Source organism: Elgaria multicarinata, chromosome 4 (genome assembly GCF_023053635.1).
Source record: "Elgaria multicarinata webbii isolate HBS135686 ecotype San Diego chromosome 4, rElgMul1.1.pri, whole genome shotgun sequence".
NCBI classification, from domain to species: domain Eukaryota; kingdom Metazoa; phylum Chordata; class Lepidosauria; order Squamata; family Anguidae; genus Elgaria; species Elgaria multicarinata.
This window is the reverse complement of record NC_086174.1, coordinates 99,984,253-100,001,906: the sequence shown is the minus strand read 5'-3', so window position 1 is coordinate 100,001,906 and position 17,654 is coordinate 99,984,253. Positions and strand designations below refer to the sequence as shown.

Sequence of the window (17,654 nt, the reverse complement as noted above, 5' to 3'; positions counted from 1 at the left end):
AATACTGACATAGTGACTTTTTAAAATCAATCCACTATCTGCCACTGCTCTACGAATCTGTATAGAGACTAAATTGTTTTTGTGATCTTTATTGCCAATAAAGCACGAAAAATAGCTGTAAAATAGAAAAGAAACCGAACAAACTAGTTGTTTATATTGCTAGCTGTAGTTTGCAAAAACTGAAGGATGCACCACCATGCAGGGCTACCATCAAGGGTTGGCATGGTCAGGCACCGACTGAGGGCCTACAGCGCAGCAGGGGACTTCTGACAAGAGCCCTCCCCCCAACTTGCTCCTCCTCTTCACCGTTGCAACCTGCTTGTACACCCTCCTCTTGCTCTGGCCCAGCGATGCTGGTAGTGAGGAGGAGGAGCAGTAGATGACACCTATTTGCTCGTTGGCTCTCTGCCTGTCAATCAAGCCGGTGGTAGCAATGATAAGGAAGAGGTGCAGCAGCAGCTGGGGGGATTCTACAGGTAGTACTGAGGGCGCTTCCATGCGCCCCCAGTGCGGCCCCAAAGCGATCGTGTAACTTGCCTGGAGAAGAGACGAGGAAGAGGCGTCCTTGCCGCTGCCGCCACCCACCTACTTCCTCGCTGGCCGGGACAGAGAGCTCGGCGGAAGAAGGCGGGGTGGAAAGCGGAAGCTCTCCACCCTGCCTTCTTCTGCTGAGCTCTCCGAACCGGCTGGGTCGGAGGTAGGTGGGTGGTGGCGGTGGCGGCGGCGGCAAGGACGCCTCTTCCTCGTCTCTTCTCCAGGCAAGTTACACAATCGCTTTGGGGGCGCATGGAAGCGCCCTCAGTACAACGTGTGGAATCCCCCCTGGTGACAAGCCCGAAAGAAGGACCCACTGAGGGTGTCTTACAAAGGGCCTTCCAAAGCCTGGAGCTAGCACTGCCACCCTGCCTATTTGGGGAGTTGGCTGTTTCAGTTCTATTCAGGTCCTGAGCATATATTATAGAGGGAAAATGCTTTGCCAGTGTCATTTGCTCACTTCAGTTCCAGGTCAAGACAGGATCATGCAATGGCAGGGTGGGGGGAGGGAGTTAGGAAGAGTTGGGTGGCTTCAGTTGGACATAAAGGGATTTCTTCCTACCTCCACTCCCAAGCAGGCTACACCTGGGTAAGCCAGAAGCAAGGTTTTATCTGAGCATTCCATCTATTGGTCACATTGAACCTTCTTGCATGGAAGGGCCATAGCTCAAAGGTAGGAGCACAGGCTTTATATGTAGAAGCTTCCAGGTTCAGTCCCTGGCATCTCCAGGTAGAACTGGAAGATCTCCTACCTGAAACCCCGGGGAGCTACTACAACTCTGTTGACAATACTGGGCTAGATGGACCAAGGGTCTGACTCAGTATAAGGCAGATTCCTATGTTCCAAAGAGCAGACAAATTGACATTTAGCATGACTAAATGACAAAAGTGCATACCTATTCCACACAACACAGTTCTCATTAACCCTTCTCAGCCCTAATATATGTGGTTGTTTATTCTAATAATTGTCCCACTTGTGGAGTAGCCAATGAGTTCTTCTCTGGGTATGACCTTGCAAAAACAAGTTAATAGTAGATGGTCATAATAATGATCATGTGACATTGGAGAACAGTTCCACTCCCAAATATATTCTTATCTATAAATCCCTAAACAGGTTGGGCCAAGGATATCTGAAAGACTGCCTCCACCCATATGAACCTACAGATTTTTTTTGTTCTTCTTTAGCTACATATTACATGTCCCACAATCAATAGAGGAGAGTTGGTGGGGACATGGGGCAGGCCCTTTTCTGAAGCAGCAGTCTAACTATGAAACTCGCTCCCTAAGGTGGTCAGATTGACCCCATCTTTGCTTAGCTTTAGGCAGGTCATAAAAAACATTTTGTTTAGCCTAGCCTTTGGTTATTTCTCAGCCTAACCTACTTCATAGGGTTGCTGTGTTGCCTTGAGCTCCCTGGAGGGAAGCAAGGATATACATGGAATATATAAATTAGAACAGTAATGTAGCATAGAACAAGCAGAATATAACAAGTGGTAATTGGCAGTGTATACAGTGCTATCGCTTTACCCTATGTGAGCATTTTTGATCATGGAAAATCCTGATAATGGAAATTGTGCAGTTATGTGGCAGCCAGCCTCCGTACTACTGTGCCATTAATCCTTTCTATAAAGCCTTTCAGTATACAAAGGGATATCTTAGACAACGATGCACCCCAATGCCTCAATGAGGTAACCTTAGTCTGGAAGCAAGCTTCAGGGTGAAGTAGATCACCCTCTAAAGATCAGGTTCCCTCCTCTGTATGTGCAAGCCCTAGCTGACCAGCCACTGGTTTTGAAAAATGGGCAGAATCCAAGCTGCCCCTTCCTCCCAGCAGGAGGGAGACTAGCATTGTCAAACTCAAGCATGGAAATTGGTGAAACTATTTGCCCACTGAAATCTAAGTGTAGGATCCTTTTAATTTGTTGACCTATTAGAGAGCAATCCTATGCACGTTCACTCAGAAGTAAATCTCACTGAATTCAATAGGGTTTTCTTCCAGGTAAGTGGTTTGAACCCTTCGTTAATAACGACGATGACGATAATCACGTCCTGATCCTGACTCTGCTTACTCATTCCTTTTAAATATATAAAAGCACAGGATTTCTGCAGCATGCATGATCATTATTTCATACGCTTCTTTTAAGGAAAATTATTTCCCACAACCCCGTGTTGGAGACTGGTCGCTTTGGGAAACGCCAAGAGCCAGAAAAGTACCCAGCGCAGGCTGCCAACATTTTTCTGCCTCTCCCGCCCCTTCTCTTTGTAGCGGCGCACAGACGCCTGAAGAAGGGATTCTTCGCGCAGAGAGAGAGACGGAGCTTTAACATTCTTCCGCTGCTGCTGCAGTTCCTCTTGCCACGCGGAACGAGTTCTCCTGCAGGTGGCGCTGTGGCGGACGAAGGTCGCGTTGTGCGAGGAGACAAGGTAAATTGTCCTTCGCCGCGCCCCGTCTCCAGAACGGCTGTTGAGCTGACGTGTGAGCTTAGCAGGCCTTCCCAGGGCACGCCCCTTTCTCCCCACTCTGTCAACCGTCGTCACCTTCTCTTCCCCTTCCCCGCCCCTCCTCGGACCCGGGGCCGCGATGGCAGCGACGTGGGAAGAGATTCTGAAGCTGTCCCAGCAGTTTCAGTCCGCCCAGTTCGCCCAGGCGTCGCAGAGGTGAGGGGAGCGGGGAGATCCGCGGGAGGCGAGGGGGCGGAGCTAGGCGCGAGCCCCTCGCGAAGTGGAGTTGCGCCCCCGCATGCGCGCGCCGCCCCTCTCCCCCCACCCACCCACCGAAGCTCGTCGGTTCTATAGCAACCCCTCCTCAACTCTCTGTACCCCTAGTCAGCGCCCGTAATGCGTGTATGAGCAGCGCGCTCCTTCTCCGGCTTCTGTAGGTGGTCTCTGATCAGTGCTACCGTAATACCCTCAAATAGGGTTGCCTGCCCCCCGCCCTCTTTTTTTCTCCTTTTCCTAATGGGTCCTACGCCTGCTCGCCTGTTAACAGCTGCACGTCAGGATGCTGTTAATTGGATGCAGCATTTCGCACCGCTTTATCGTCATGCCGGAGAAAGATGGGCTGGGGCTTTGTGTACTAAGCTGCTGCCAGAGGCCGGGGAGCAACCTTTGTAGGGAAACTGACGCTGGGATTGGCTCCAGTGTAAAACACTCAAGCGAATCCTACCGAGAGAAACCTGTCCGGAAAATGGGTGCAGTGCTTGCTTGCTGTTTGCAGGCACACACACAAGGGTGCCAATGGCCCCGTTCAAAAGACACCTTAAACCACAGCTTTAAGTACAGTGGGTTAGCCAGAAAGTTGAGCTGTGTTCAGAAGACACTTTAAACCATGACTTTAACCACGGTGATTAAGGCAAAAAGCTTTATGCACTGTGGTTAAAGCCATGGTTTAAGGTGTCTTCTGAACGGGGCCAACTAAGAACATTGCAAAGATACATACTACCGTAAAGATGTTAACAAAGGAGTCCATAACGGAGAACATAAAAAGCACAAGAAAAGTAAAAATACTGAGAATATAAAAAAAGTGGGAGAAAAAAGCACATTGTTGTCGGAAAAAGGATATAGAGAGGCTGTTCAACTTGCCAGACCCAAATGTGTTTTTGTTATTAGTGGTCCCTGTACCTTTAACATTTGCAAGAGCTGCAGGAAATGGATGTGTGAGAGGCCTTCCCAGGTCACAACTTCCAAAGGGGTAGGAGTGTCAGTCAGCAACAGCCGGTGAAAACCACAAGGAGGGCCTGTTCAGACAGCATGGTAAGCCATGGTTAGGCCACTAACCCTTTTGCAGGAAATGGTCAGTGAGCGTGTTTAAACCATGGTTATGTAGCAACCATGGTTAGGAATGGTTCACGCAACATGCTAAGCTGTAATATTTAGCTTAAAATTCTTAACCCCTGTGGCTTAGCATGTTGTCTGAACAAGCTGGTTTCCTCCGGGAGGTTGCCTTAAAGGATTACAAGACTCCCCCCCTCTTCTGGAGACCCCAACACATCTGGAGAGCACCAGTTTGGGAAAGGCTGCTTTAAAAGACTTTAACGTAGGGTGACCATATGAAAGGGAGGACAGGCCTCCTGAATCTTTAACAGTTACAGGTGTCATTAGTATGCATGCAGCACCTGGTGAAATTCCCTCTTCATCACAGCAGTTCAAGCTGCAGGAGCCCTGCCCTCCTGACCAGATACAAAAGAGGGCAGGTCTCCTGCAGGTTTAACTGTTGTGATGAAGAGGGAATTTCACCAGGTGCTGCATGCATACAAATGGCACCTGCTGAAATTCCCTTTTCTATACAACTGTTAAAGATACAGGAACCCTGTCCTCCTTTCCATATGATCACCCTACTTAACACATTTATGGAGGCATAAGTTTTTCATGGGCTAGAGTCATGTGTCTGATGGTGGACTGTATGCCAAGGAAGCTTGTGCCACTGACATTGTGCTAGGCTTTAAAGTGCTTCTTAGGATTCTCTCTTCCCCCACCCCAGCATGTAGGCAAGGGGACAGCTAGAAAGGAGGACAGGGCTCCTGTATCTTTAACAGTTGCATAGAAAAGGGAATTTCAGCAGGTGTCATTTGTATATATAGAGAACCTGGTGAAATTCTCTCTTCATCACCACAGTTAAAGCTGCAGGAGCTATACTAGAGTGAGCAGATTTAAAAGAGGGAAGGGCATCTGCAGCTTTAACTGTTGTGATGAAGAGGAAATTTCATCAGGTTCTCCATAAATACAAATGACATCTGCTGAAATTTCCTTTTCAATACAACTGTTAAAGATACAGGAGCCTTTTCCTCCTTTTCATATTGTCACCCTAACACCATTCCCTCTCAGTCCCCAATGCCATACCTCACTCCTGATCCTCAAGGAAGTATATCTTGATACTTGTTTTGCACCAAATATTAATCTGGAATAAATAGATGCAGACCACTAACATAATGAGAATCATCCATATTTGTTATTTAACCTATAAACCTCGGAAGTCTCCAATGTTAAGGGATAGCTTGCTTACATCCTAGATCTAAAGCGCTAAAAAGAGGCAAGCTCTGGTGCTTCAGGAATCATATAAAAGTTGTTTTTTTGCTTTATATCCAAATGTGCTCTGCTCAACGTTTTGGACTGCTTGTCCTTCGTCAGGAGCTATAATAATGTTAAAATCTACAAGTTATAATAAAAACGGGAACAACATTCAAATTAAATTACATTCCTTGAGCCAAAATTATATAAGTCTCGCCTGTTCTTATATTCACATTTGCTGTTAACGAAAATGCAAAAAGGAATTCCAAAATAATACACAGAATATTTCTAGCCGTTTTGCCTTGTCAGTGCCACAGAGTGGATATTACAGTTTGTTATTGCCAATAACCAAATATTTCTATCCCAAAGTCAGAGGGTTTTTTGTTTGCACCACCATTGCTTTACACTTTAAAATGGGCAAATACCCTTTCTTGAATCTACCCAAACGATGGAACGTATGATTTACAAAGAGCATATCTTATGCTAAACGCATACCATAGTAATTAGTTACTATGTAACTACATAGTAATTAGTAATTACATAGTAATTAGTTACTGCAGACCCCAACAGTACAAATATAAATAAATCTAACCTGGAAACAGTTGCTGTGCTAGCAGGAGCTACTGTAACACAATGGTTTTCTAACCATTGTGTTACAATGGTTTTCTAATCTGCAGTTGTGCTGCTATAGTTTACCGTTGTTTTAGTAGCAAAGTACCACCTATTTAAAATCAAGTTCTCAGGGACTCACGTAAGGTGTTTTGTCTGTTCTTTATGATGCAGGCTGTCGGAACGTAATTGCATAGAGATCGTTTCTAAGTTAATTGCTGAAAAACAGCTGGAAGTAGTGCATACTCTTGATGGAAAAGAGTATATTACTCCTGCACAGATTAGCAGAGAGATACGCGATGAACTTCATGTTCGTGGTGGTAAGTGTGTGTATATAATATGTAAATATTTAAGAAAATCATTTTGAAGATGCAGTTGTATGCATGTGTATATAGAAAAAGTTCTACAATTCCCAGCATTCATCAGCCATCATGGTTGGCTAGGGAATGCTGGGAGTTGTAGGACTTTTTCTGTATGCTTATTGCACACTTAGAAGTTTAAATGTAGAAAATAAAAACTTGACGTAAATCTAACATGTCATACAAATGTGTATTTTCCTTGTTGAGACATTTAAGAATCATTGTCCTAGTACTGTTAAATTATAGCACATTATTTAATATGATGTACTGTGGACAGACTAGTTGTTCCAGGAGAAAAACCGTTTTGCTGACATTGTCAAGATTAAGGGCACAGTTCCATGGGTTGCACCTTCGACGATCAGAAGCCCCCAAACACAGAGGCTTCCAATCATCCAATGCAGGGCAGTAGGGGCGGCAGAGGCAATCTTCATCTCGCCGTCCTCCCACCCTGCATTTTTCACTAGAGGGGCTCACGACCACACTTTGGAGGCGGAGGGAAGGAGCCTGAGGAGGCCTCAGGATAGCTTGTATCCTGGCCTCTGCAGTCTCCTTCCTTCCTTCCCTGTCCCCCAAAGCACCCCCTTCCCCCCCTCTTCAAGGTCTCTTTTTTGACCTTGGAGGCAAGGCAGTATGGTTCTTTCCATGCCAGCTGTGAGGGGTCAGATCTCCCGACTCCCCCTTCTGATGTCACAGAGCTGTCTATAACCTCAGTGGAGGGACCCACTGTCTATGGGTTCCTCCGCCCTCTCTCCTCCCCTGGTCCTCCTGATGGTATCCCATCATCTATTGCTGGGGGAGGGGGGAAACAATGCTGGTGACTCTCCTAGAGCAGCACTTGTTCCTTTCACCGTTCTTGCCAGGGAACTCTAGCCAGTGGGAAAGGTCAACTCAACGCAACAGAAAACTCCACAGAGCCCTCCACACAACACGCAGCACAACAGTTGTGCAGGAACTCCCCTCTGCTCAGTGTGGATATTCAGCATGGAGTGTTTTCCCAAAAAACTCCACCGTAGAGTTCTAAAACCACAGTTGAGAAACACGTTGTCTGAACTGAGCCAGCACATGAATAGAGGCAAAGGTCTGGACCCTTTTGATAATTCATTGTAAAGACTATTTTCATGTCCATAATATGAGCACTGTTTCTATTGTATAGTTTTAAGAAGAAACCATTGTCCATGACTATTGCCCTCATGTTACAAAAAGTAGAACTTCCTTTGTACATGGCCAAGAGCAGGCTTCATGTACAGAAAGTGGGGCTTATTCCCACCCAGTGCAGTTCATACAGATGCCAGTTGATACAGACGCCAAGTGAAATAAATTCCAGACATACCAGAATTCCCAATCAAGATACTTCTGGATTGCAGGAAATATTGCCCTCTTTACCATTCCTGATGGTGATGGCTCTGCAACTGAACTCATACTGGTCCAGATATTTGTAAAGAGTTCTGCAGAAATGGCTTGGCTTCATTCCATGCAGCGGGATAGATGTCTTTACATGTAATTGGACCAAAAGGCAAGAAACACAGCAGGTTGGCCCCTGTGTGAACAGAGTGCTGGACTAGATGGACCCTTGGTCTGATCAACATGGCACTTCTTGCGTTCTTACTACTCTGAGTATTCCCCAGCAAGCATGGCTGGCTGGGTAATGCTGGGAGTTGTAGGATTTTTTTCCTGTCTAAACATGGGTGGGGTTGTGCCCTAAAATGTATTTTCTGTACCTAAATATCTTTAAACCTATTTGTTATATATTCTTCATATTGTTACAGGTCGTGTAAACATTGTTGATTTGCAACAGGTAACTTCCCTTAAATATAAACATTTTTTATTTCTCCTAACTGTGCCTAATTGAACCAATTTGACGTTTACAACTGTTTTTAATGGTGTATCGTTAAGTATTTGCCGAATAGATGTTTATATTCTAACTGCTAAAGTGTATTTTGTTCTTATTAACAGTAGATATTGCCTCTTTAGGTTCCATTATGTTGCTCTCATTCTTTGTAATTTTGCAATCAAATATTTTTATTCATATTGAGAGTACTCCATCAAACTCTTTTAATTTATTTGAAACCTGTTTTAACCTATCAAGAAAGCTGGGCTTTCTTTTCTTCTTTTTTACTCATTCCTTGTTAAATGTCAGAGCGTGTATAAATAAAAATGTCTGATCACTGATTAATACCTCATCTCCATTAACCTTTTTCTGTTCCCCAAACTTCAAGTAAATTGAAGCCTTTCATAATGGTTAGATGTTTTACTGAAATTTTACTTTCTGTGTTAACTTGTCTTGATTGCTGTTTTAGTTTTAGCGTTGCTATTTAGCTTGGAAAAAAGGAGGCTAGGATGGAGGTGTAAAAAATTATGCATGGTGTGGAGAATGTGGATAGGGTGACATTTTTCTCCCTCTCCCATAATACTAGAATGCAGCGTCATCCCATGAAGCTGATTGGTGGGAGATTCAGGACAAATGAAATGAAATACTTCTCACAGCGCATAGTTAAACTATGGAATTCACTACCACAAGATGTAGTGATGGTCACCAATTTCAATGGCTTTAAAAGGCGGTTTGATAAATTCCTAGAGGAGAAGGCTATCAATGGCTACTAGCCCTGATGGTTATGTGCTAGCTCCAGTATCAGAGGCAGTAAGCTAGGGTACATACAGTAGGTGGGAGAGTGCTGTTGCACCCGTCCTGCTTGTGTGTCTCTGGTCGACAGCTGGTTGGCCCCTGTGTGAACAGAGTGCTGGACTAGGTGGACCCTCAGTCTGATCCAGCATGGCACTTCCTACGTTCTTATTTCTATTCCAATTAAGATACTTTTTATTTATCGGAGTGATTGAAAAGTAGCTAGTATATAATAATTTAAGAATTTGGAAGTAGATAATTTTAACAGCAGGGAATGAATTGACTTCTAGACAATAACCTATTTTTAATTCCTAGGTAGTAAACGTAGATCTGCTCCATATTGAAAATCGTGCTAATGACATTGTGAAATCAGACCGGACAGTTCAACTAGTTCTGGGACAACTTCTAGATGAGTAAGTTCTTTCAAGGGAAATTAAATGTAATGTAAATCATAACAGACTTTTAAATGTGATGAACACAGAATAAGAGTAATGGAGACCATTTTTATGAATTATGACCGAGGATGCAAGTCAGTGGATTCCACTGCTTTTAGCATATTAAAGCACATATTACACCTGTCCTGAAAGACCTGCATTATTTATTTATTATTGCATTTCTATCCCGCCTTTTTTCCTCCAAGGAACCCAAGGTGGCGTACATAATCGTCCTCTCCATTTTATCCTCATAACAACAACAACCCTGTGAGGTGGGTTGGGCTGAGAGCCTGTGACTGGCCCAAAGTCACCCAGTGGGTTTCCATGGCTGAGTGGGGACTAGAACCCAGATCTCCCAACTCCCAGTCCAACACTTTAGCCACTACACCACACTGGCTCTCATTAGTTGCCAATTGCTTTCCAGGTGCAATTCGAAGTGTTGATTTTAACTTTTAGGACCTGGTTATCTAATGGAATTCCTGTGTTATTATGAACTTACCCTGTTATTAAGATCTGCAGGAGAGGCCCTGTTCAGGATACCATTACTCACAGAAGCCTGTTTGTCATGCACATGTTGTGCTCCTATGTTGCCCCTAAACAATGGATTGTTCTACCTCAAGAACTATGGTTGGCCTTTAGAAAGGGTCTCTTGGCCTTTAGAAAGTGTGTGAAAATATATCTTGTCAATTTAGCCTTTTAAAATATGCAGTTTTAATGTTTTTACTGTTGTTAATGTCATTGTTTTTTATTGTTTTAACATTTAAAACGGTTGTACACTGCCCTGATAGCTTTTTAGCAGATAAGGCAATATATAAATGTCCAAAAGATTGTTTCATTCTTATTTATGGTTTTTTTTTTTTGCATTTTTATACCGCCCACTAGCCAAAGCTGTGCACTTTAAAGTCCCACAAAAGTTTCAGAATCACTGTTCTAGAGTCGTATTCTAATTTCCCTAACTCAAGGAAAAACATTTAAATCTTCTTAGCTGCAGTTGACACAAAGACAAATGGTTCATCCTGTAGTCTGTATTGTATGAGGAAAAACCTAAGGAACAGAGAAGGAACACAGACTTATACTACCGTATGGATGATCAAAATACTCCTAATGCTGCAATCCTATGCATATTTAGATGGGAAAAACTCCTAGAACTCCCAGCATTCCTTATCCAGCCACGCTAGGAGTTGCCAGACTTCTTTTCTGTCTAAATATACATAGGATTTTGTACTTAAAAGAGGGAACATGAGAAACAAAAAATGTAGGGAAAAAATAGTGATTTTGTGTCCTTTTTCTGTCCAGTATCTAAACTGGAGATAGATGAAAATCTCTAGCATTGGTAGCAAGGAGTCTGGCTTCTGGTTGTTTTATTTTGGAGGCCTGCATTATTCAGGGCCCAATCAAAGTAGATTCTTTGGATTACCAAAGTAATACTAGATCCCTTGCGAAAGGAATGACAGTTTATTGATAGAAAATGGATGCAGAATAAGAATACAAAAAAAGTTCACACATCTCTTCAGCCCATGGAGCTGGCAACTCCAACAGAGTTGGCTTTTGCTGGGCCCCCAATCAACAGCATATTAGAGTTTGTTCCTAGAACCCAAAGTTCTCTAGGTTGGTTGTGCACATTCCCCAATGGAGTGAAGCCAAATGGGTTAAGCCTCGGTTCAGTCTTTTATACCCTTTTCTGACATCCCAGAACAAGCCCAAAACATCGCAGGCAAGATAATAATTTATCCTTTTGACCAAGGGATGCCAATATTCCAACCCTGGGGCGGGGTGGGGGAGAGAAATCCTCCTCATCGCCCAAGCAAGACAGAAAAGTAAAGCAGACAGGAAATTAGGCAGCTGCTTAACTGTTGACATGTGGATTACACCCTTATCAGTATCAGATAGCCAACAATTTATTAACATGTGGATTGGTGCCTGCTTGATACCAATCTCCCGTGTAAGAAGCTTACAGAGTTATCCAATATATACATGTCCTACTCTTAGTAAAATAAAACTGCCCTTTAAACAGGCATTTATACATTTAATAAACAGCATATTGCACACTTGTGCAAATTCAACACCTGACCTGACTCCTCACCATTTCTTCTGGTATCAAACTCACTACATAGGTATTTTGAAAGGCAAAGAGAGAAACTGCAAGGAACTCTTACTTCTTGCTTCCCTTTAAGAACTGCTAGTGTAGAAGTTCTTGTTTTTGAATCTTTGGCAGAAGGAAATAGATTTGCTTTTATGAACTCAGGTCAAAATGACATGTCTAAAAATGAGCAGCTTGTATCACAGTGTAATATCTTGCATTTATACAGTGCTCTGTTGCTACCATGGTCTCGACACCTTAACTTGCTTCTGATATTAAGTATGGAGGCCATGTCATTTAAAAGCCAAAACTAGTCTATGAACTCCATACTGCAGAAATGAGTCTCTTGGGATACTGTTGTATCAAGAAACCAAACATCATGACTCTAGTGCGCCACTGATGTAAATAATTATATTTCCTTTATCAGTTATCTAAGAATATTAAACCTGACGGTAACTTCTATTTGAGGCAAATGGATCACATCTCCTTTAAGTTTTATAGTATGAGCTGACATCTAGCTAAAGCTTTTATATTGTGCAGTGAAATATAGTTAGTATTAATAAATAGCAATATGACATATATGCAAGGCAAATTGGTACTTTTGTACTAATATTTATTCCTGCTTTCATATTAGGTGTTATCTAGATCAGATAGCGGAAGAAACAAATGACAAGTTACAGGAATCTGGCCAAGTGAAAATATCTGACTTGTGCAAGGCATATGACCTTCCAGGAGACTTCTTGAAGCAGGTAGTGCATGTGAAAATGGACCATGTTTCACTGAAGTATGTAATACTTCAGTTCCCATTGCTGTCATACTTGTGGAGATCGTCGTCATATATCCTAGATGGTGTTCTTCATATGGCAACATTGTTTTCTTACAAGGCTTAAAGTTTTAACTGATCTAATATACATATATTTTGCTTCTTAATGCTATATATAGTTACTGCAATATTGAATCTAATTTCCTGGCAGCCACCATGCCTAATAACTGGGATGGGAAGCAATGCCTTAAAGTATATAAATGAGCACCTATCTGATCTGCTTCATTAAACTTCTCTGAAAAGACCAAAATAGCTCTTGCACTTATGTAGAGTGATAGTTAGCCATTGCTTTAACACAGACCATTAGAACAGTGGTTCCCAATTAGCTAAGTACTGTGGACCCTTTGTTTTTCAAATGCCAAGCTATGGACCCCCTACTTTTGAAAAAATTGTTATCTCTATGGTAGTTACCTGTGTGAAGCAATTTTTTGGAGAAAATAAGGGGGGTAGCCCCTAATAAGCAAAGGATTTTAGGTATACTAAAAAACAGACCATAAAATTTGTAATATTTGTGATATTACCACGCAAAAACGGCAATGATTTAGTTAGGAATATAAAGACGAATTTAATTTTACTAATGTCCAGTTTACAATTGAACAAATTATGACATGTCTAGCAGCTACTAAACCTAAATGTGATGAGAGAAATCATGCCTCTTTTTGTCCCGAACAATCCCTTTCACATCCAGTTCAATATTTCCTACCTTTAATCTCAAATCTGGATCAACATCGAGCCGATTTCTATGCTTGTTCTTCATATAACAAAATGTCAAAAATGTTTGTTCACAAAGATATGTGGAACAAAAGGGAACTAGATGTTTCAAAGCTTTTTCACCTAACTTCTTATAATCAGGAAAAACCGTCACCCAGAATTGATCCAGTCTGTATTCTTTGAAAAATGATTTCAGTGAACCATCACAAGTCACGACAACAAGTGCATCTTGCTCTTCCGCAGTTGTTAGTTTGTACATCACCACATTCAAAAGGATTCCTTATCCATGAGTTTTCAGGATTAGGTGCAGGGAAGCAATCTCTGAAGCTAGTCGCAGGTGCTCAGTGATTTTATATTTTACTTCTGGTAGAAATTTGTTGTCAGTGGACTCCAGAAATGAATGGTGAATATGTGAATGGTGCCACGGACCCCCAATTGGGAACCACTTCATTAGAACATAGAAATTGGAAGTATTTGTTGATCCACAGTGTGGGGAAAACAGTGTTCAGCCAAAAGTAAGGAAAAATGCATTTTCCTGAATTGATGTACAAGGCAAGTGAGCAATTCAGGTTATAATACATCTCATTCATTTCATTCATTATATTTCTATAATGTCTCATAGCCAAAGCTCTCTGGACGGTTCACAAAAATTAACTAATACATTGTGGTCCTGTCAACAGTACCTACGTAATACTAGGTAATGTAATGCTGATGACATGCAGTTCTATTTCTCCATTTTGTCCTCACCAGAGGAGGCTGTGGCTGTGCTAAATCATTGCCTGGCTGCAATAATGGACTGGATGAGAGGTAATAAACTGAAGCTTAATACAGACAGGGCTGAAATGCCCAAGTGGGTGGTTTTTCTGACCAGATGAAGAATTGCAACATGTTCTGGATTGAAGGAGCAGGTTCGTAGCTTGGGAGTCGTCCTAGAGCCATCTCTGTCACTTGAGCCTCAGGAGGCCTCAGTGGCACAGAGTGCCTTCTATCAGCTTCAGCTGGTGGCAAATTATGCCTCCATCTGGACAGAGCTAACCTAGTTTCAGTAGTCTATGCTTTGGTAATCTTCAAGTTAGATTATTGCGGTACACTTTACATGGGGGTTGCCCTTGAAGACTGTTTAGAAACTGCAGCTTGTGCAAAATGCGCCCACCAGATTACTAACTAGAAGATCTGAACATATACGACCATTTCTGGCCCACTTGCATTGGCTGCCTGTAATTTTCTGAGCCCGATTCAAGGTGCTGGCTTTAACCTAGAAAGCCTTACATGGTTCAGGACTGCAATACATGATGGAACAATCTGAACATACTCAGACACTACAATCAACATCTTTGGGGGGCCCCTCTGAGTGGAGAGGCCCTTCTCGGCGGTACCCCCCGGCTATGTAATGAGCTTCCCAGTGAGGCCTGCCTGGTGCCCACACTCATCTTTTGGGCACCAGGTGAAGACTACTGTCTACTCCCAGGCATTTAGTGGTATAAATTCTATGTTAATGTCTTATAATTTTTGTTGTGTATTTTAAACTATGTTCCCCCCCCCAATGTATGTTTTAAACTTTGTAAAGCCACCTTGAGGCCCAGCATTGGGCAAAAGGCAGAATAATAATAATAATAATAATAATAATAATAATAATAATAATAATAATAATAGAGGCATCTCTGTCTGCTGTTTTAGAACATGTCTGTTAAGAGAAACATTGTTTATTTAAATTGTTTTTCATTGTTTACATGGTTTTAATTTTTATGTTAAATTTTTGTAGGCTATTTTTATTATGTTGTATTTTATATTTTTCTGAATTGTTGTAAACTGCCCAGAGAACTTCGGCTATGCAGTAGTATAGAAATTAAATAAATAAATAAATAAATAATCCAATTAATTGCTGTGTTCTCAGGTATTTTCCATCCGTCTGGGCAAAATTATCCATGGCCAGATTGATCAGGACAACCGAGGGGTGATTTTCACAGAGGCATTTGTTACACGCCATCGAGCCCGAATTCGCGGCCTCTTCCGTGCCATTACTCGGTAAGTCAACTTAGCATTTTTTGGTTGTGGCAGCTAGATGACATTTTTCCTAGGCGTGTGGGTGGCATGGGGGAGAGGGGGGCAGTGTTGTGTGTCTGTGTGTGTATATGTACAGAAATAAATAAATAAATGTGTTTAGAAATGTACGTAGTATTGGATACATAATTGAGATAATTTGGTACTTTAGTCTTTGTGCTAGGTAAGCAAACACTAATACTGTTCCTGCAAGATTAGGGGCTTATCTACACCTAAGGGTGTAGAGGGAGGGAGGAGGGAGGATCGCGGACTTACCTGCTTCTGCAATCCTCCCCCAGCGTCTAGACAGCTGCACAACATCCTGGAAGGGAAGAGGGATGTCGTGGCCACCATTTTTTTTAATGAAGGAGGAGTCAATCGCGCAATTGCGCTCAAGTGCCTGTAAGTTTTTTTAAAAAAAAAACACCTTTGAACTGTTCCCGCTCCCACCCCTGATGGGCTCGGACTGCCCCCGCGCAGCTGCGTGCCTGTTTTAAGAGCCCCGCTACTTGCGGGGAGGAAGGGAAAAGCTGGGAGCGGGCACCACACTGCCTGCGGTCCCTGGTGTGGTTCCATAAGCCCTTACCTGTTGCCTTGCAGGTTCTTTACCAAATATGGGAAAGATCCATGGTGCACTCCCACTAGCACTATTGATGTTGTGCTAGCATAAGCCAAGGCTTCTGTAACAGAAAAAAGTGGTAATTTGCCACAAATTTCAGTGGCAAATCACAGCTTTCCCACATTGTGCTAGTTACGTTGCGCAAGTATTGGTTTGGAATAGTACGGTGTCCATTAGTGCTAGTGCTGGGACACCATTGGATACTACCCATAGGCACCAGTGGGGCAAATCTTTACACAAATGGAAGTAATTACAATCCTGGGGAGACGTATGGAGCTATGCCAAGCACTGAAATCCCCCCCATACACCCCCCCCAAGATTTCCACACATTTCCAGTATTTTGCCATTGCAGATAAAATGTTAATACCCTATTTCTTCGATTCTAAGACACACTTTTTTCCCCATATAAACATCTCTAAAAATGGGGTGCGTCTTAGAATCGTGGGTGTGTCTTAGGTTTTTTTTTCTGTTGGTGGTACTGAAATTAGTGTGCGTCTTACAATCGATGGTGTCTTATAATCGAAGAAATATGGTAATAATAATTGCCATTGGTGTTAGAATAGATTGTGCAAACATTTTCGGAGTAGAAAAATAGCCAGTTCTTCTTTATTTTAGAGCTTACGTAATTATTCCAGTATTCAAAAGGTTTGTTTTTGACATGAATAAATAGAAGTACTGAATGGTTGTGTATGTATGCATACATGTATATACAGCTTCCACGTATATCATCTCTCTCTTTTAGACCTACACCAATAATTAACCTAATCACTCGGCATGGATTTCAGGAGCATCTTCTTTACTGTGAGTTTTGTTTGGAGAATTTCATAGTGAAATTAGCGTTGGTAATGAATCTTCTGAAAGTGCTAAATCAAGCAACCTAGGGTGAGGTATCGATGGGCAACTTTGCAATAGGACTCTTTATTGAGCGTATGGGGGGGGGGGAATTGTACAGCTCAATGGCTGACTAAAATAGATATCTTTCCAGCCTGATGAAGGAATCTGTAAAACTTGAATGCTTGCTTGACTTTTTCTGTCTTTCTTTCTGTCTTTCTTTCTTTTCCCTTCTCTTGAAAGCTAGGCATCTTCCTTGCGTTGTTTATCCTGTTTTGGAAGACCAACACAGCAGCTTCTGTCTATACTGTTTTCAGATAAATAGCTCTGACACAGCATACTCACACCTTGAGAGGTCTCTAGATAGCATCCTCTCTTCAGAGGTCCTCTATCCCTCCGCCAGTTAAAGTTCTAGCATTGAAATGGTCACGGGAGCAGGACGAAAGAAAACGTGCAGCGCTAGTTTTGTAATCTTTTGTTTGTTTGTTTGTTTTGTCCTCAGCAGTTTAATGGGGCACAGGCAAGGGTAGAGAATTCACATAAGCCGTAAAGACATGAATGGCTCAGAGGTTGTATTTATAGCCTTTGCCCTGTAATAACAGAGCCAGAGTCTTTGTGATGCTCTCAGCTGTATATGTCAGAACATAAACCATCCTCTTTATATCATTCATTGCCTGATTACCTTTCATTTAATAGTGCCTCATAGTGACAGCCTGGCCTGGTTACCAAAACCCTTTTGAAGCCCTTATTATGTGTCTCCTTAATAATTACAGCTCTTGCTTGCTGCAGAACATTCTAGCTTGTTTGTCCTTCTCCCCATTATCCACTTTATTCCCCAGTTTATTTTGCATTTATTTTTGCATATATTCTAGTACCAAGCTTTTTCTGGCTGCCCACACCATCACTAAGGGGTGGTGGTGGTTGTTGTTGTTGTTGTTGTTGTTGTTGTTTAGGCTTTCCTGTACCTTCTTCCCACCACAAAAATGG

At 42.4% G+C, this 17,654-nt stretch overlaps 1 protein-coding gene across 2 annotated transcripts in view; it reads left to right on the top strand.

Annotated features, from left to right (window-relative positions):
- The first annotated feature begins 3,057 nt into the window (after window positions 1-3,057).
- UFL1 (UFM1 specific ligase 1) overlaps window positions 3,058-17,654 on the top strand; it is a 32,719-nt gene continuing 18,122 nt past the window's right edge. The window contains exons 1-7 of one of the 2 annotated variants that reach the window (XM_063124866.1): window positions 3,058-3,192; window positions 6,325-6,470; window positions 8,276-8,304; window positions 9,445-9,542; window positions 12,278-12,392; window positions 15,072-15,202; window positions 16,579-16,637. In XM_063124866.1, coding sequence (XP_062980936.1) covers window positions 3,116-3,192; window positions 6,325-6,470; window positions 8,276-8,304; window positions 9,445-9,542; window positions 12,278-12,392; window positions 15,072-15,202; window positions 16,579-16,637 — 655 coding nt within the window. In that variant the 5' untranslated portion in view covers window positions 3,058-3,115. The remainder of the gene's footprint in view (window positions 3,193-6,324; window positions 6,471-8,275; window positions 8,305-9,444; window positions 9,543-12,277; window positions 12,393-15,071; window positions 15,203-16,578; window positions 16,638-17,654) is intronic. The other variant, XM_063124865.1, reaches the window with a different exon arrangement.